This window comes from Eschscholzia californica, unplaced genomic scaffold (genome assembly GCF_041429995.1).
Source record: "Eschscholzia californica isolate CP2 unplaced genomic scaffold, dmEscCali1.0.p SCAF_1, whole genome shotgun sequence".
NCBI classification, from domain to species: Eukaryota; Viridiplantae; Streptophyta; class Magnoliopsida; order Ranunculales; family Papaveraceae; genus Eschscholzia; species Eschscholzia californica.
Genome location: NW_028238198.1, coordinates 37906256 through 37927302, shown reverse-complemented (window position 1 = coordinate 37927302; position 21047 = coordinate 37906256). Strand labels below are relative to the sequence as shown.

At 39.6% G+C, this 21047-nt stretch overlaps 1 protein-coding gene across 1 annotated transcript; it reads right to left on the bottom strand.

The window, feature by feature from the left end:
- Positions 1-15024: 15024 nt before the first annotated feature.
- Positions 15025-15957, bottom strand: LOC147566603 (uncharacterized). Its single transcript, XM_086655009.1, has one exon. It carries the CDS (start codon positions 15955-15957, stop codon positions 15025-15027), a length of 933 nt encoding a protein of 310 aa, XP_086511135.1.
- Positions 15958-21047: the final 5090 nt, after the last annotated feature.

The window sequence follows — 21047 nt, the reverse complement described above, 5'->3', positions numbered from 1 at the left end:
TTGTTTTGTAGCCTATCATTATATAATTATTTAAACTTTTTTATCCTTTTGTGACATATCATTATATAATTGGGTTATTCTTTATGAAGAAATTCATAGTAGTTTTGGTTACATTTTCTAACACGATTGTGATGTTATTTTCTTTATATAAAATTCATTGTAATCGCCAATAACATTACAATATAGATAATCATCCAATTGTTTTACAACTTTTAATCAAGTTAATATTGTTTTCTGGAGAGTTTGGTAGTGGATTAAAGGTCTTCTGTGAATCTAGATTTCGTGCTCACCACAACGAGCAAACTGCACACTACAAGGAAGGATCATAGCTCTCATCACTACAAACTTGTGTATGTCCAATTGTGTCACTCTCCATTAAAAACAAATATATAAACCTGCTGGAGATGGATACTCCACGGATATAATTGACTGAGAAAGTGATTAAATTAGATTTTTGTCCATACTTTGCCTGTCGCACATTAAGTAATTTAAGTGATTTTCTCAACAAAAAAAAAAAAAGTAATTTAAGTGATTGGATAATAATGGGGCAACATTGTAATGCCCACTAATGCTTGATGTACTCAGTTAATTTCATCAATATGGTTTAAAGACAAAAAATTAGTGACAGATGTCGTCATACAACTTGTCTCTTAGTTACTCCATAGGTTACTGGACATTGTTTCAGTCACAAATTCTCCCAAAGTTTCATTACTCAAACACAACTGAATCTGTTCACGAATTCTCTCCATGAGAACTTCTTTTTCCTCTTATGTTAATGACACTGGAAGCGTTTTATCTCCATTCAATGTTCTCAACAAACCTTGTTTAACTAATGTGAAGAGGTACTAACCTCTTGATGATCGACTCGGATGAAGCCGAGGGTGATGTAGCAATATCTCGGTTGAAGCCGAGAAGTGGGAAGGAGATGCTCTCGGTGTGAACCGAGAGGAGGAGAAGTAACTCTCGGCTGAACCCGAGAGCTATGATAATGGCTCTCGGGTGAAACCGAGAGCGAGAGAAAGAGTAAACTCGGTTGAATCCGAGAGGACTGTGTAGCAGCTTCGGGTGAGACCGAGAGATGGAGTGAGAGAGCTTCGATGATGTCGAGAAGAAGAAGATGTTGATCGTGAGAGAGATTAGGTAAAACCTTTGTTTATTCACAATAACATGATTATTACATTATGGTTTGATCTCTTTATATAGGTTTACATTGAAGAAGTTTTAGAAATAGAAAATAGAAATAGAAAAACTAATTACTACAACATTCCTAATTAAACTAGGACTAGGATTCCTAATTATAGTAGGAAACCTTTTCCTAATCAATGGACTAATCCACTCGGTTTAGCCGAGTGGAGTAGACTCTCTAACACTCCCCCTCAAGTTAGAGCGGGAATGGAAGTAACGCCTAACTTGCCAATAATGTTCTTGAACGGTTCTGCCCCAAGTGGCTTTGTGAAGATATCCGCTAACTGATTTTCTGTACTGGTGAAGCGTGTGGCAATGACGTTGTCTTTAATCTTTTCACGAACGATGTGGCAATCTATCTCAATGTGTTTTGTACGTTCGTGGAAGACGGGGTTATCAGCAATGTGGAGAGCGGCCCGATTGTCACAGTAAACTGTCATCGGGTCAGAGTGATTGATTCCAAAATCAAGTAGTAAATACTTGAGCCATTGTAATTCGCATGTGAGGATGGCTAAAGCTCGATATTCTGCTTCTGCCGAAGATTTTGCAACTGTGGGTTGCTTCTTTGATTTCCAGGAGAGGGGGCTGGATCCCAACATTGTGAAATACCCAGTAGTAGATCTACGGGTTGAAGGACAGCCAGCCCAATCCGAATCACAGTATCCTGTAATATGGAGAGAGCTGTCTGCGGATAAGAAGACTCCTTTATCAAGAGTACCCTTCAAGTATCGTAGAACGCGATGAGCTGCGTCTAAGTGTACTTGGCTAGGTGTTTGCATGAATTGACTGAGGTTGTTTACGGCAAAGGTGATATCCGGCCGTGTAACCGTTAAGTAAAGTAATCTGCCTATGAGACGGCGGTAAACTGACGGATCTGGTAAAGGTGTACCGTCAGTGGGACTGAGGCGGAGTTTTTGTTCCATTGGAAACTCAGAAGGACGTGCAGCGGTGAGTCCAGAATCTTTCAAAATATCAAGCGCATATTTTCTTTGACATAGAAAAATGCCTTGTGATGAGCGAGATACTTCGATACCAAGGAAGTACTGTAGACGGCCCATATCTTTTAGTGAAAAAGCTTTATTTAAGAATATTTTTAACTGGGAAATAGCATGATCATTATTTCCTGTAATAATTATGTCGTCAACATAGACAAGGACATAAATTTGAGTGGAGTGAGATCGAAAAGTGAAAAGAGAATAGTCACTTTTAGACTGAGAAAAGCCTCGTTCGATGAGAACGGAGGAAAACTTGGAAAACCATTGCCGGGATGCTTGTTTGAGACCATAAAGGGATTTATGGAGACGACATACCTTAGACTCCCCCTGAGATGAAAAACCGGGGGGTAATTTCATGTAAACCTCTTCATCGAGGTCGCCTTGAAGAAAGGCGTTATTGACATCCAATTGATGGAGATTCCAACCTTTAATGGCGGCAATTGAAAGAAGGACACGAACGGTTACTAATTTAGCAACCGGAGCAAAAGTGTCATGATAATCCAACCCCTCGATTTGGGTGTATCCTTTGGCTACTAAGCGGGCTTTATATCGTTCTATAGAACCATCGGATTTGAACTTAATTTTATACACCCATTTACAACCGATGGGCTTTTTACCGGGTGGTAAAACAGTGATTGTCCAGGTTTTATTTTCTTCCAAGGCTGAGATTTCCTTGGCCATTGCCTCTTTCCAATGAGGGGACTTCATTGCTTGAGTGAAAGAGGTTGGTTCGGTAGTTGATAAAACCGAAGAGAGAAATTGTTGATGAGAATTTGAAAACGAATTGATGGAAAAGTAGTTTTCAAGAGGATATTTAATATTGCTTGTATTGGAACACACGTAATCATCAAGGTGACTAGGTGGTCGGCGGGACCGGACTGGTCGGCCGGAATCGGCAACAGCGGTGTCGGAAGAAGGATACGGCAATGAGGATTCATTGCTCGTCGGTGGAGTATACTGTTCTGGAGGCACTCCAGAGACTGGATCCCCATCACGGTCTGCTGAAGGCACTCCTGATGGGGAAGATGGTCCTGTGTGAACAGGGCCTGTAGGCGGGTCATCGGGGGTGTCTGAAGGCACCCCCTGTCCCGAATTCAGACTCGCCGGAACAGCAACAGCAGGTTCATCGTTGAATCTGCTGCTGTCCGGCGGTGATATTGATCGAGGTTTATCGGTTGCCGGAAACTCGAATGTGTCGTCGTCGTCGATGGAGATGAAAGGTGTCGGGCGCGAGCTAGACGGTTTATCCGTCGGTTCGGTTGACATCGGAAAACGATTTTCAAAAAAAGTCACATCACGAGAAGTATATATACGTCGTGTGGAGATATCATAAATTCGATAACCCTTTTGTCCATTAGGATAACCAAGGAAGATGCCGGCGGAGGAACGAGCGTCCATCTTGGTGTTGACCAAAGGGATTCGGGCGTAACAAAGACAACCGAATACACGTAAGTGTGTAAGATTTGGAGGAGAACCCATGAGGACTTCATGAGGTGATTTTCCATCAAGGATAGGTGTAGGTAACTTGTTAATGAGATAGACGGCGGTTAGGACGCACTCTCCCCAAAAGTAAAGCGGGAGATGAGCTTGAAGGCGTAAAGAACGTGCCACTTCAAGAATGTGACGGTGTTTGCGCTCAACAACTCCGTTTTGTTGAGGTGTATAGGTACAACTACGTTGGTGGGAAATTCCTTTTTCAAGAAACCAATGTTGTAAAGAATTGTTCATAAATTCGGAACCGTTATCCGAACGAATTGTCTTAATATTGCAATTGAATTGCGTGTTAACGTAATTAGAAAAATTTATAATTAACGTATTTGAGTCCGATTTGGAACTCATGAGAAATATCCAAGTGCAACGAGAAAAATCGTCAACAAGGGTCAAAAAATAACGACACCCGGAGGTGGAGGGAACCGGAAAAGGACCCCATATATCGGCATGAACTAACTCAAATATATGAGTAGAAGAAGAAGTACTAAGTGGAAAGGGTAGCCTAGTTTGTTTAGAAAGTGGACAAACATCGCACGGTACTTTATTCGATAAAAACTTAAAATTTAAACATGGAAGTTTAGAATTAAAAAATTGAAAACGACTAAAGGATGGGTGTCCCAAACGGGAGTGCCATAAAAGAAAAGACTCTTGACTAGAACTATCTAAACTTGAAACCGAAAGGATGGGACGCTCCGTGCGAAGGAAGTAAAGATCATCATGAAGACTACCATGCCCAATCTCCGTCCTCGTTGATCGGTCCTGAAAAACACACAAATTGTGGTCAAATAGGACGGTACAACGAAGTGATTTAGATATTTGAGAAATAGATAAGAGATTAAATTGAAAAGATGGAATATGAAGCACATCTTGTAAATAAAATTTATTTGAGAAATAAATTGTACCAATATGATCAACCTTGATTCGGGAACCATCCGGTAATCGAACATAGAAATCCGGAGGTGCAAGAGAATAAGAAGAAAATCGAGAAAGATTTGAACAAATATGTTTAGCGGCTCCCGAATCAATGACCCAAGGAGGATGATAAGAGGAAGAATACGTACCCGTTAAGTTGACAAGAGGATCCTTGTTGGTGCCCTTAGAATTGGTAGATGTGGGCTGTTGAGATCGTTCCAATAGAGCAAGGACGTTTTGGTATTGTTCATTGGTTAAAGAAGTTGCTGTAGGCACCCCCATACTTTGATCTAAAACCGAGTTGGCCCTAGGGTCTTCTCGAGTGCGATTTCGATTGCGTTGGCCATAATTGGGTGGATAACCATGTATCTTATAACAAGAAGTGACGTCATGACCATGAATCTTGCAATTGTCACAAAAAGGTCTAGGTCTTTTTGTGCGTTGCCTCTCCGAACCGTTGTAACGGTTTTGATTATATTCATTGTTACCAACGGCAAGGGCAGCATTGTTGGAGTCGATATGCATAGGAGTAATGAGATTTTGTTGAACCTCTTCTTGTTTAATAAGGGAATGAATACGTAGGATTGATGGGAAGGGTTCAATCAATAGGATTTGACTCCTAATTGACGAGAATCGGTCATTAAGACCTTGGAGAAATTCCATAGCTCTATCTTGATTTGTTCGATCAATCAAGGATCTACCATGACCACATGTACAAGGCTCGGTAATTAGCAAAGAGTTGAGTTCATCTTGAAGAGCCTTGAGTTTGGTAAAGTATGTGGAAACATCAAAATTATCTTGTTTGAGACAAGAAATAGCTCTCTTCAATTGGAATATTTTGGGAGCATTGCTTTGGTGAAAGCGATCATATAGATTGTGCCATATATCAAAAGCCGATTCATCATATAAGATTGAATCACGAAGAGGTGGATCAACGGAATTGATGAGCCAACTAGAGACGAGATCGTTACATCGTCCCCATAATTCTAATTCTTTTGGATCGGTGGGTTTTTCAATGCTTCCATCAACGAAACCAAGTTTAGCTTTAGCCCTTAAGGCCTTAGTCATTCCTCGTGACCATGAGGAGTAATTGTCACCGGTTAGAAGCGGTGTGATGAGAATAGTAGTAGGAGAATCCGAGTGGTGAACATCAAACGGCCCACTATTGGTGCTAGGATTAGCTTGAGAGATTTCCGAAGATTCGGCGGTAGTCATCTTTCAAAAAAAAAATTTGAATTCTTTAGGCTCTTATACCATGTGAAGAGGTACTAACCTCTTGATGATCGACTCGGATGAAGCCGAGGGTGATGTAGCAATATCTCGGTTGAAGCCGAGAAGTGGGAAGGAGATGCTCTCGGTGTGAACCGAGAGGAGGAGAAGTAACTCTCGGCTGAACCCGAGAGCTATGATAATGGCTCTCGGGTGAAACCGAGAGCGAGAGAAAGAGTAAACTCGGTTGAATCCGAGAGGACTGTGTAGCAGCTTCGGGTGAGACCGAGAGATGGAGTGAGAGAGCTTCGATGATGTCGAGAAGAAGAAGATGTTGATCGTGAGAGAGATTAGGTAAAACCTTTGTTTATTCACAATAACATGATTATTACATTATGGTTTGATCTCTTTATATAGGTTTACATTGAAGAAGTTTTAGAAATAGAAAATAGAAATAGAAAAACTAATTACTACAACATTCCTAATTAAACTAGGACTAGGATTCCTAATTATAGTAGGAAACCTTTTCCTAATCAATGGACTAATCCACTCGGTTTAGCCGAGTGGAGTAGACTCTCTAACAACTAACACACTCGCAAGTTCCATTCCTACAACACTTTTTTTTTGGCAAAATAATGAGCTGGAGGTCTAAAAATTGGAGTGGGAATTCGAACCCATGGAAGACAAAAAATTCGGAACATGTCCAAATGTTAGGGAAAGAACAACTTTTTCCTGTATTTTTTTTTCTTCCCTTCTTGCCCTTGGCCGGGTCGTTTCCAGCTTTCTTGACAATCTGACGCGGTGACAACAAGAACATTAAATTCTCGTCCAATCATCAGAACAAAATCAGATCAAGAACCCAAAGAATCCGAAATTCCCGCTAAATCTGGGATATTTTCCTTCTATTTCTCCCTCTAAAACATTCAAATCTTATTTTCATCTCTTTCTCTCTCAAATTTTGATCTGTTGCGCCATTTTTTTCTGAAATTTTGGGATCCCGCCCATTACTTTGTTCCTTCTTCCGTTTTATTTATACATCCAAAGGTCTTAAACATCTAAAAGTTTTTTGTTCTTCTTTTTCAGGTGAATGGTTTCCTTTGATGTTTCTTTTCAAGATCGATATTTTGGGTTTCTTTCTCTCTCTAAAAGAAGATCAAAGATCGACTTCATATGGTTCAGAAGATCAAGGATCGTTGATGATTTATGATCGATTTCGTATGGTTAGGTTCTTATTAAGAGATTTTTGAATGAAATCTTGGATTTTTTGGATTCATGGATCTTAAAATCATAAATTCAAGATGTAGCATTTCTTAAAAATTAAATCGAACAACAACAAATCTGGTATCTTTAACCCACATTGAAGATCTCTGTTGATTTGTGAAGGATATGTCCCTTCGGTCTGAAGGAGATGTCCTTCCTAAGGAGCGTCCTTCGACCAAGATGACAATGCGCTTAATTTATCAGATATGAGAACTTATCCTGAAGATCATCTAGTCCGATCAAATTAGGGATCGTAATGCTTAGCTAGAAGCCAACTACGATCGTCGAATCAGTTCGGTACTTTGCGGCTAACATAGACCGAATCCTACAACGGGTTACACCAAAGAGTGGTGACTTGATCGGAGAGAATTGACTAGAGAAAACTAGGCAAATAGATGGATTTGATCCAACTAAATAGGCCTAAAAGTTCGAATGGGATTCATTCATGACAAAGATAGAAAGAACCAGGCCGAAAGGGAGACCCGGAAGAAGCTAAAGGGGGTCGGCAATGTGATAACCGCTAGGGTAATGGGTCGGCCAGGCCAAGCCCACTAAAAGGACTAATCTGGTCGGCCACACCAAAGGCAAACCCTCGATGGAAATCTGGTCCATCTAGGAATCCCAGTCAGAAAGAGTTTCTGACTTCATCTTTTTTGTTGTCTGAATTGAATCCTAGTTTGAATATGATACAAACTTTGGTGTTTCTATATAAGGAACATCATAGAACAGAAAATGTGTGGAATTTTCTCAGAGAGAAAATCAATCTCTACAATCATCAAGTGGAGAGAGAGATTTTAAACAAAAACTCTCATTCTATCTATCTAGTCAGAAAGAAGAGTCTTTCTTAACCTTCCATTAAAGTTCTAGCTGACATTAAGGAAGGGATGCCAAGTCAACTTGCTCAGGTGTCTCAAGTAGAGGAGCTACAATTGAAGCTCTCATCTTCGGGATAAAGACATCGAATTTACTTAGAAGGAAAGCGATTAAGGTAATCAATTATCCTATTGTAGTTCATTATTAGTTCTTGCATGTGGTACCGAAAACTAGTGTTGGACATATTAGGTGTCTGATTCCTCTTAGAACACTAGATGACACTAAAACCCAACAATTTGGTTTATTATTTGTGATCAAACTTGGGTTTATTTGTAAGAGGTTTGTAAGATCTGTTATTTTTTTGGTTATAATTAAGAGTTATGTGAATGAATTCTACAATTTTGTAAATCCCTGAAATTGTGAATGAAATCAGATCTATTTCACTATGTTTTATGATTTTTTTTGAATCTGGGTTATCATATTTAGTTTCCGTGAGTTAGTGAATGAATTTTTTTCTTCAAATGTAATGTACAGTACTGGACATAATTTATGTACTGTACGTAACAATTTTTTTTTTATGAATTTACAGTGAAACAGTTTACATTCTAGCAAGAATTATAGGAACAAAAAGTGTCCAGTACATAGCAAAATGTGCAGTATATAAAAAAATATCCCGTACATAACAAAATGTCCTATGGATTTTCATTGAAAATACTTTACGTTTTGGAAGTAATGTTCTTAAATGTCCATCACATAAGGAGAGAATGTTTGAGAGAATGAAAGTAGTTAAGATTGGAGAGATAAAATATGTTTAAAAAGAAAAAAAAAATATGGAGAGAATCATGAAACAAATTTACTAAAAATTGTGTATAAGATTATCTGTCGTTCTTTGTAAACAAGGAAACAAATCATGGGGTAATCATGAAACAAATCAATGAAACTACCAAAAATAAGGAAAGTATAAATTGAAAATGAAGAAAATCTGGAGAACAAAGTGAAAAGAGAGAAAGAATATGTTGAGGTTGGAGAGAGAAAACATGTGTGGGCGAAAATAAAAAGAGTAGAGAGAGAAAATAAAACAGTAGAGAGAAAAAGTTTGTAAATGGCAAGTCGGTAAATTTTGCAACGACAATTCCGTGAATCAACGACAAACAGATTTTTCATTTTGGAGGTGTAGTCCTCCTAAAATTGTCAAATAACTGGGGTGTCAATGTCTAAGTTAACCTAAATATCCAACGAAGGGTACTTTTGTCATAAGTCACGCATGTGGTTGGAACGTGAACCACTTAACTGATATTTAACAGAAAATTGAAAATGTGGGTCGACGTCATACATATTTTCACTTTGAGGGTGTAGTCCTAATATTGGTAAGTTGGGGGTCAATGTTTAAATAACACTTGTTCTTAAGATAATACGTTGTCTAAATTCATACAATGATTAACCAGTCTTTCTCACTCGTACAATTGTCCGCCCTGGTCTAAAATATTCGCCACATCAACCCTAACAAAGAGAAAAATGCAACTAAAAACGGTGAAGAACATTTATTTCGAAAATTTGTATTGCTATTACATTCCTTTATTTAACTTAATAGGTAATAAGGCATTGATTCCAACAAAAATTGGAACATCATGGGCTTGCGCAGCAGTCGTCGCAGCTTGGAACACCGTTTTTTATCACACACGAGCAACAATTGACACAAATACTGGCGCAAGCTGCAAAACAATATACAATAAAATAATTGGCTAAACTTTCTTGTTCGAGCTATTGTGCAAATCTTAAAAGCTATAATGGTTGCAACAAAGATTAGGTATCATGGGTTACTATTCTAGCTATATACCGATATATTTCATATAGTGTTTGTTCTATATCTAGGTGGAGATGAAATGGATTTTTTACTTGTGTGCTTGTTGCAATCTACTTACAGTTCTCTATTTGTCTATGCTCAAATAGTGAAAATCCCAAGGCTTCTAGGGGAGAAAGTACAGTTTTTCAATTTATCCAAAAAAAAACCAACACTTTTTGAAAAAAAAAAAAAAGTTCTCCTATTTGAGAGACAAAAATATATAGCACAAAATTTGTTAAAAGAATAATATATTTATTACCCTTTTAAAAATGTACCCATCCTTGACCCCGGAACAACATTTGCAAAAAGAATTTCTCATGTATCCACAATATTTCTTGTATTTGTACTTTGAGAAAAGTAAGATATTGTGTATTATCTGAATTTCAAATCTCACTATAATTTTATGACAATGTCGATTAAAAAAATTAGTAGCATAAACAATTTAATTAAAAAAGATATTTAAAGAGCTAAAACATATGAGGTGCCAATATTTTGAACTTACCACTATTTGCTAGAATATGACCATTAAGGAGACTTTTACGAACGACAGGGAGTGATAAACCATGACCGGGAAACTGTTCAGCATTTAGAAAGGATGAAAGAATAACGGTGAAAAACATGAAAAACAGAACTCGGGAACCCATTATTGATAAGTGAGAAGGTAGATAGAAAATGATATGGAAGGAGAAGATGTTCTTTAACAATAGCTTGCTGCTAATTCCTACTATGAGCTTCTTTGGGCTGCTATTTATAAGTTTATTTACAATACATATGACCCGCCCCTACACCATCTAAATTGATTTGATTCACCAAACACAATCATTGAGATAAAATCTCTAAAACTTACTAAATTTAATTGAAATAGATTTTGAGTGTTAGTGTTGATATTCGACCAACTTAACTATAATCATATCAGAATCCTTTTTCTTTTCATTTATTCCTCATTGTAAATTTTAATTCCCTATTTTAACCTCTCCAGATCCAATGTATACTTCATTTGAAGATTGTGAAATGACGAATTTAATAGGCCGCGACTTTGGGGATTAAAGAAAAATCTCGGCATTAATAATTAATCAATAAACATTGATTTAGAACTTATATTCATCATTTAATCCAAAAATTGACTTGATCAAATATTACACCATCTAAAATGATTTGATTGACCAAACACAATCATTAAAATGAAATCTCTAAAACTTACTAAATTAATTGAAATAGATTTTGAGTGCTAGTGTTGATATTCGACCAAGTTAAATATAATCGTATCAGAATCCTTATTATTTTCATTCATTCCTCATTATTAATTCTAATTCCCTATTTTAGCCTCTCTAGATACAATGTATAATTCATTTGAAGATTGTGAAATGACAAATTTAGTAGGCCGCGGCTTTGGGGATTAAAGAAAAATCTCGGCATTAAGAATTAGTCAATAAACGTTGATTTAGAGCTTATATTCATCTTTTAATCCAAAAATTAACTTGATCAACTATAACCCCCATAATCTTCATTTTCTATTTCTCTCTCTCCCTCCTCCCCCCTCCCCCCATTGTCTCACATTATCTCTCTCCCGTTCTCTCTCTCACACTATCTTTTTCGCTTTCACTTACTATCTTTATGTCGTTCTCACTCTAGATCTCTCTCCCTCTCTCCCTCTCTCCCTTTCATTATAGATTACTCTCATTTCTCTCTCAGTAGACATATCTCCCTCCATATTTTACCTTGTATATATTTTTCTATCTGTGTATTTTCTTCAGTATCCCTCTTTTTACATTCTTTAAATTTTATAGAACTATAAGCTAAAATCACTATCTAAATTTTTTATTTTAAATCAAAATTCGGTCATCAATTACATGAGAGGCCAACATTGGATCAACCCATAGGTGTTTACTCATTAGTTGTGACAGAGACCGAAAGGTATTGAAGAGATTAATGGAGGGAGAGACAAAAAGTTTATCAAAAACATAAAAAATTGATTAATGGGAGATTCCCAATGATCATGGTTGTTTTTGATGATCCAAAAATGGTCATCAACTGACTACGATCAATGAGTCAATAAAAGACCGAAAGTTCGTGGGTCGACCAACGTCAAGTTAACAGGGAGGTTGAATTCGAAAGACGCCTGTCACTCAAGCCCCGAAAATTCGTGGGTCGACTGATGAGACATGAAAATGTCCCATCTGAAGCTCTTAACTTGGACTAGTTAGTCCATTTAGAGCGGTTACTCTGATGAAATGTTTGTTTCTTTTACCCAGGTGCCTTCTAAGGAGTTTAATGCATAAAAACGGATAAAATCGGAAGAAAGACATACAAAAGGGCATCTTGGTCATTTGTTGATTCTGCTAATCTTGGCTAATGCTGGTGCTCGAGTGAGAAACGGGGTCGAATACGAACCCAACGACGAGAAAAGGAGTCCAATCGGAGTTTGGATGAGAGAAATTTAGCTAGTCAAAATCAGTCGGGCAAAAGTCAACACAAATCTTTCAGGGGTACGTGGCGCAACAGGGAAGAGGATCTTGCGACTTGGATGGGATTCGGGCTACCTTCTGTTAGAAATGGTAGTACCTCAGGAAATCCAGGTATCTTCGATTCAGTGCAACCCTATGCAAGTGTATTTTACAGCGTGTACCAGATTGGACGGATGAAATTATTACCGAGCACGTGTCTTGTTTCTAAGCGCGTCGCCCAGATTCCCCAGTAGCCCGCGAAGCATCCAATCAAACTGAAAGGCAACCAAATTTAAACGTGATTCCCTCTTCTTCTCTTATTATTATTTTTTTGAATAATTTGAATATATAAGAAAAGAAAGTGGATATTACACTCGGCTAAAAGCCAAGGGGGAGCCAAAACAAGCAAAGAAGAAACCCGGCACAAAAGAAAACCAAAAAGCTACCCACCCCACTCCAGCCAACACCTCTGGGGGACTCGAGGACTATCCATTAGAGAGAACACAGAAAACTGTCCCACGACTCAACCATGCTATTGAACGTAAAGGTTCTTGCCCACCCGCACGATCTGCTCGAGTGGTAAATAAGACATTTAGCCGCGAAGAAGATGTGCTCAGACGTACGATTTTTGTCTCTGAAAATTCCATCATTTCTAGCACTCCAAACTGCCCAAAGAATGGCTTTGGGGATGATGTTGAGAATGGCTTTCTTATGTTTACTTCCTTTGATCCCTTTTCAAGGCAGTAGAAGATCCGAAATTGAATTGGAAAAGGTCCAAACAATGCCCACACTCATTCAGAACTTGTTCCACACGCATCTCGAAGTGTCGCACAGAAGGAACAGGTGTGAACAAGATTCTTCATCCTTCCCACATAGCCCACAACGATTTGGCGAGATGAGGCCCCGTTTCCTCAAATTGTCCATAGTGGGAATTCTGTCCCAAACAACTGCCCACAAGAACACACTCACTCTCATGGGGATGTTTTTTCTCCAAATATCTTTAAAGATCTGATTAGTCCCCCTGCCATCACAGGTCAATATACTGAAAAGAGACTTCACGGATAACTCTTCCTTTCCAGGATTCGGATTGGAGATCCAAACCCTAGAATCTGGTTGATTATTGAGGCAGAAAGAGGAAATGTCGTTTAACAGTCCATTTGCCTCCTCCAGTTCCCAATCGAAAAGACCTCTTCTAAGATCCACCTTCTAGATTTTCGAATCAAAGTCGAAAAATTCGCTCACCGTTCCTTCCTTCGAAACGTTAGTAGGAACATATTTGGATATGCTTCCTTAAGGGAGATGTCCTTGACCCAGATATCAGCCAAAAAACTCGCGTTCTTCCCATCACCGACCTTAATCTTGGATATGGATTTGAACTTATGCCACCTATTGTAAATCCCCCTCCAAACCGAGACTCCGTACGCTCCTTTGGGGGATTTAGACATCCACCCTAACTCATCTTCCCCATACTTCTCCTTTATAATTCTCCTCCACAGATGATTCTTCTCCGCTCCAAATCTCCATAGCCATTTAGAGAGCAGCGCGTCATACATACTTCTCAGACTTTTGATTCCCAAACTCCCTTGAGACAAACGCTTATAAAGCATCTCCCATGCCACCCAGTGGATCCTCTTGTTGTCTTTATCTCCATCCCGAAAGAAATCCTTGAACTTCTTCTCCAACTCATTGCAAATCGAAATCGGAGCAGAGAAAAGAGACAGGAAATAAATGGGGAGAGCCGAGAGAACCGCCTTTACCAACGTCAGCTTCCCCCCTCGAGATAGAAATCTGGCCTTCCATGGAGACAGACGTCTAGCCACCTTCTCAGTGACTGGGTCCCACAAAAGTTTAGACCTATACGAGTAACCCAACGGCATACCAAGGTAAGAAATTGGTAAAAAGGCTTTACCGCAACCAAAAACCAAAGCCAAAGTCTCTAACTCCACCACCGTCCCCACTTCAATAACTTGACTTTTACTAAAGTTAACTTTGAGCCCAGACGCTGCTTCGAACCATATAAGAGTATCTTTCAACTTAAGGATTTGATTGATGTCGTCTTTAAGGAAAAATAGGGTATCGTCTGCAAATTGGAGATAGGTAATAGGAGTACCATTGTTAAAAATCCTGAAGTTATCGAACCATTGAATCTCTTCCCCTCTTTTAACCATGCAGCTCGGGACTTCCACGACGAGCAAAAATAACAGTGGCGATAATGGGTCTCCTTGCCGAATCCCTCTAGAATTCTGGAAAACCGAAGAAGTAGTCTCGTTGATCAAAGCCGAGAAAGAAACCGATGATATGCAGTTGAAAACCCAAGCTCTCCATTTATACTTGAATCCCATCTTAGTCATGATGTCATAAAGAAAATCCCAACTAATCTTGTCGTAAGCTTTTTCTAAATCGACCTTTACCATGATACCCGAGGAACGTGATTTTATCTTGGAGTCCAATAATTCTTTGGCTATCAAAACCCCATCAAGATTTTGTCTATCCGAAATGAAAGCCCTTTGATTTGGAGAAATGATGGAATCCAGAACCAACTTAAGACGATTAGCCAAAACCTTGGAGATGATCTTATAAGGCCCCCCCACTAAGCTTATCGGCCGATAGTCGTTCAGCGAATCTGTGATATCCTTCTTAGGAATAAGCACAAGAAACGATTGATTCAATCTTCAGTCTAACCTGCCCGAAAACCAGAACTCCGAGATAACTTTCATAAATTCGATCCCAATGAAACTCCAACATTTAACATAGAAATTAATGGTAAAACCGTCCGACCCAGGGGCTTTATCTTTGGTCAGGTCTTTGATCGGCAGAAGGACTTCCTCCTCCGAGAAAGCTCGGCTTGGACCTCCGAAATCGACGGCAAGTCTTAACTGCCCACCCCTGGTCTCCAAAAGGCCGGCTCTTTATAAATGTTAGCAAAATGCTCAACCACCCGACTTTTTATCTGCTTGTCCTCCATGATGAGCTCATCTCCGACTCTCAAAGCTGCTATCCTATTCGATCTCTTTCTGCAATTAATAATGCCATGGAAAAACTTCGAATTCCTGTCCCCTGCTTCTAGCCAATTAACACTCGATTTTTGTCTCAGACTGATTTCCTGGAGACTAAGATATTTCTCCAACTCCGATCTCATACTCTGTCTAAGCGACAGTTCCTCGTCATCCAAGTTGCGAGTCTCTTCTAATTTATCGAAATTGTGAATCCCCTCCTGAAGCCTATCCATCGTCTCCTTCTGCCTTTTGAACTTACCTCTCGACCATTTCTTCGCCTTCTCTTTCAATAAGTTGAGCTTGGCCCAAAAGGTGATATTACTGTCCATCTCCTCCCACCACAATTTAACTTGTGGGATTAAATCCTTATCCAAAAGCCAAATATCTTCAAGACGAAATGGGGGACTACCTGAGTTGTTGAGGTTAGATTTCAACAGAATGGGAGCGTGGTCCGAAAGAGGCTTCAGGAGAATAATTTGAGACACAAGAGGCAAACTATCCTCCCAAGCTTTGTTAATGAGAAACCTGTCCAAACGACTCATCGAAGGAATGAATTGATTGTTGGACCACGTGAAAGCCATCCCATTCTCTGGTAAATCAATAAGCTCATTCCTGCTCACCCACTCATCAAATCTCTTCATCTTAGAGGTGATGGAATGTTTATTTCTCTTCTCACAACCAAATCTGGTGACATTGAAATCCCCACTGATGCACCAAGGCAGGTTCCAAAGGTCTTGAGCTGAGTCTAATTCACACCAAAAGGCTTCCTTACTAGATGAGATACAAGGACCATAAACCGAAGAAGCCATCCATTCAAAACCATCCGACACATTACATAACTTAAGAGAAATAGAGAAACTACCTACTATCCAATCAGAGCATAGAAAAGAGGCGGGATCCCACATACATAAGATACCCCCAGCCGACCCGGTGGCTAGCAACGTGCACCAGGCCACATTATAGTTACCCCAAAGACTAAAAACTAAAACATCATTAACACTAACAAGCTTGGTCCTGTAAAAACACAAAATTTGCCTTCATCTCTATCCTTAGATTCCTGACTGCAACCTTCTTTTTTGCTGCTCCTAACCTCCTTATGTTCCAACTTAAAAAGTTAATCGACATAATCAAGACGAGTTACCACCCTAGAGCACGAACGAGACCTCCTGCTCCCCCTGACTCTGACTCTGACTCCCTAAGAATCCACTTTAGCCTTCTAGCCTCCCTTTCAGTCTTCGAAGTTGTTCCTGCCTTTTTCTGGCCGCTACTCTGATCAGGGGTTCTTTCTCCGTCGTCAGGTAAGGCCCCTTCTGAATCTGGAGTATGAATTAGGGCTCCATCACAACCCAGGGGTAAAGCCTTCTTGATAAGATCCTCATCTCCTGTCTCCACCAAGCTCAGAGACCGGACCTCTTCTGGAATAATGGTTGCTAAAGGCTGAGCTATTAGCACTGATTCGTCCTCACTATTGTCAGAGTTCTCCTTGAGTTCGGACCCGATCACCTTGAGAAGATTCTCCATCTTCTCCCTAGCCCCTTCTTGATCCACCTCAAAACCCAGCTCCTTGCATGTTGCCAAGAATTCTTCTATTCTCTGGTCCATGCTAGAGTTGATCAGCGCCAAAGGTAACTCCTGGGACAAGTTGTGATTCTGGATGACGACTGGATAAAGAGGAGAGAATACACATCTCCAAGCTTTGTCGAGAGACATACTCTTGGTGCTGATAGAGGGGCCTCTGCCCAGAACATCCTTGAAAGAGTCTATTAGGGCCTTACCCAAGTCCGAGACCTTAAAAGAAGGTGCCCTTGGAATCCTGATGGGCTTAAAGTGGCGTTTCCTTCTTTTGTAATGGATCTTGATTCTCTTATTGACTGGGCCAGACCTCTTAGGGCCCCCATCGCTCTCCCCTACCCGAGGCAAACTACCACTGTTGCTACCCGCAGAAATTTGAATCTTGTCCTTACCCTGACTGGACTCTGATTGATTGATCAGCGGTTCTGACGTTACAGCCTCAGACAAAAGTTGCGGCTGATCTAACACCAAAAGGTTATGATGATCAGACCCGAGTAGCAATTTCCCTTTACGAGGGTCCCTTACGTACCGAGATACCAAATTTCGTTTTTTCGGTGTTAGTCAACTCCTTGATTTGCTCCCTGCTACATTGGTCATAATCACTGTCACCCCGATCTTCGATATTCGATGAATGAGTTGACCCAAATGCCCTCTGGCCAACCTCCGGTAACGCCATTGTTTCCGGTAAGAAAATCCTGTGGAGAAAAATTTCTACCACATCTCCCCTATCCAGAAGAATCAATCTCTCAGGGATTTTCGCCGTGATATCGCATCTGATGTAAATGGACGCAAATGCTAACACCTTAAAAGACTTAGTGTCTTCATCAACCATCACGAAGTCTCCAAAAGTCTCTCCTATATCATGGAACACCTCTTCATTCCATAGGTTGAATTGAAGGCCGAAAATCTTCAGGTTTACTTTGCACATGGATAGGTTGACCTGGTTACACTCCGGGTGCCAACGTCTAAATAACATCCTCTCGTACTGAGATAGTAGTATTTCGCCTAAATCCAGAAGGGGTTTTGTATTATGCTTGGTCTTGATCACCGCTCGAACCCTGTTAAAAGGAATCAAAGATACCTCCCCTGTCTTCAATATCGCCTTGATTTGATCTTCCACGCTCCCCAGTCATCAATGATGTAGGTAGCTTCCACAAGCATGGTGTCTTCCCAACTGATATTTCCATTCGGTGATAAGGCCATGGTTCGATGAAGAGGGTTTGAGGGAATATTAGGGTTAGGGAAAGAGATGTTAGAACACTGAGATGGTCTTTGCTGGAGGAGTGCTGATTTATAGGAGATTGCGTGTGAGCGTGGGTTAGAGGAAAGGTTTAAAACTTGACTAGCTTTGGCGATCGTCACTCGTAATACTCTAGGCTTGTTGACAGATGTCGTGGAAGAATGGGTTATGGTCTTGGATTGGTTATTACTGAGGCGGGAAAGATGAAAGTGGTTGGGAGTGGCGTTGAAAGAAGAAGAAGATGAAACGATGGGGTTTAAAGGGTAGTCTATCTTGGAATGAGGAGGGGGTACCAAACTCCTCACAGGGGGTACAACTGACGGAGAAATGGATGAAGTATTATTAAGCCGGCGATGAATAATGGTCTTGGATTTCTGGAAAAACGGAAGAGTGAGATCTAAGTGATCCGCTATACTTTTCCAAAAGGTTCCGTTGACGCCAGTTGGAAAACAAAGAGAGCTCCGGGCATTCTCCTTGCCACCTGTATGGTACACTCTGATGAACGGGCCATAGTTGTTCTCCCTCATCTCCCAAAACCACACGAAACCATTATCCCTACACCGGCCTCTCTCCACCTTGTCCTCTTTGTTCGAAAACTTGAGAGCCTTGGATTTCACAAAACAAGCTAAATCGGATATCCCTACCGCCGGTAGGTTGCATGACCACTCAAGAGAGTTGCAGATCTCTCGAACCCTAGTAAACTTAGAGTTCATCTTCTCGAACTAGAATACCTTCTTCTCCACCTCCACAGAGAACGCTGCTTCCGCCATTTTTGCGCGATCTCGTTCTCTTCTTCTCTTATCTCACACTATTATTAAGGAAATGAAGGATGTATTTCCTTCACCAGTCGACAGTAGAGAGAGAGAGAGTAACAGGGAGAGAAAATGTATCTTTAGAAACAAATCAAGGATTAAAACAGAAAGATTGGAAGGTGGAGTATTTAGAAAGAGAGTTTATCTTCTCTTATGGAAAGAAATCGAAATATCATGGAATGATTCTTGGGTGTGGGCATCTTACCGATTGGGTTAGAGATTTAGAAAATCAAAGATTTCTAGAGAGAGGGGAGTTCGATTTTATCCCCGTCCTTATAAAATAAAGACGAGCCAAGAAGAAAGGACATCTCCGAACTGCTACAAAATAGTGAGCAACTTCTACTATCACGATCATCATCTCTCAACTCGGGGAGATTGGTTCTTCATCATTCCATTGTTCAACTAATTTTCAATCTTTTTATTTTCTTTGTGAGAGAGAAATAGAGTGGTTGTAGAGAGATTGATAGAGAAAATTGTAATCAAGAGGTTTTCATCATCTTATCTTCTTCTTCTTCTTCTGCTGTTTTCTGATTTTTTGTGAGAGAAAAAAAGAAACAGAGAGTTATAGAGAGAGAAAGGAAGAGTTTAGAAGGAGAGAGAGATAGAGTTTTCAGAAAGTAGAGAGAGAAAAAGAGTTGGGGAAGACGAGAATATCAGTGGGAAAATTATTTTCCCATAGAGAAATCGTTTCCAAGAAGACGAGAAAATCGATTTCCCTTAGGGTCTGTTTGGTCTGTTTTTCTAGAAAATAGCAAAAACAAAAGGAAAATACTTCCCTAAGGCCCTGTTTGGTTGCAAATCAGCAAGAAAGTTAATTCTCTTTACTCTCATACTTTTAATTGTTTAAATATTTATCTCTCTAAACATGAGTAGCTAATTTTCTTTTATCTAGGGTTAGGATGAAACCTTAGTTTTGTATGAATATTTGGCCATTTTCTCACAACGAATATCTTCGAGATGCTTTTATATTGAAATTTTATTTTTCTCACTTAGTTAATGATATTTCTTTCATTAACTATGCTTATGTTTTGATGTTTCATATTTAGACTTAGTGTCTTTAATTGTTCATGCTTAGGGTTGGATAGTTAATAGTTTGATTGTCTTATGAATATGTGTTTTGAAGTTAAAATATTAGATGTGTTTGTTCTAAAAAGTTTAGATTTTCCGAGGTCGGTATAATTGGCTACCTTCCCTTGAGTTATAAAATGAAGATTTGAGTTGTCGTTGATTAGGACACGATTTATACACGTTAAGGTGGATTCCGAAACCCTAGGTTTTCTCCTCATAAGTTTCTCCATTAACCATCTTTTCGTTATTTTTAAGTTTGTTATTTTAGATTTAGTTTTCTCATCACAAAAACCAATATCAAACAAAACCGTATTAGTTATAATATTTAGAATAGGTTGACTTAGTCTCTGCAGATCGACTCCGGTCATACCGGGTTTACTACTTGACACCCGTATACTTGCGGGTGGAGACCTATTTAAGAAACTTTCTAGGCCCATCATCAACTCAAATACAACCATGTTTTTCTTTGATTTACTAAAAGGATAGAGGGTCCACATAAGAAGGGTCGGTACCTTGATCTCGAAACACGGGGAGGTAGAAGCATGCCTCACACTTACCGACTTAATTCTCAATTTGATCAAAGATCTCAGTCGGTGAGGATCTTAAGCATTTAAGTGACTTGGGCTTCAGGAGTCTTGGAAGGAGGAAAAATCTCTTAAAGAATCTACAAACTTTTTTTTTTTGAATTGTTCAGCGTGTGCCTGGAACCCTTGACCTCTAAGGTGGAAGATTATACCTCTTACCACTCCAACCAAGGGTTGTTGGCAAGAATGTACAAACTTGGAAGCATATCTTTTAAGGACCCTTGAAAATAGGAACTCCTAATTAACCTCAAAGGGAAACCTTAATATTTCTAACTACGAAATAGTAGTTTTAATCCAACACGGTGGATCTAAACCGCCTCAATCACACCGCCTACCAACAGTCGGTCAAAGCAGCCTATATAAGGTAAACAAATCACCTTGAACAAGGTAAGAACTCCATAGTTCACTCAATACTCAATTGTTTTAACTGCAATGACAATCTGACTAACTTGAGCATCAGAGAGTTTTCCGAACTCCTTAAAGGTTTTTTCCCCAGCTTCAAAGGAGCATGAGCGGAAACAGGATTGATTATAGCAGGATCCAGCATCACAGATTCATTATTTAGACCGGCACCAAATTGACAATTTTTTACATCAACCGCCTCTACCATCCAAAATATTGTA

Coding starts and splice junctions, on each gene's coding strand:
- LOC147566603 (XM_086655009.1), bottom strand. CDS start 15,957: ATGGCTTCTTCGGTTTATGGTCCTTGTATCTCATCTAGTAAGGAAGCC.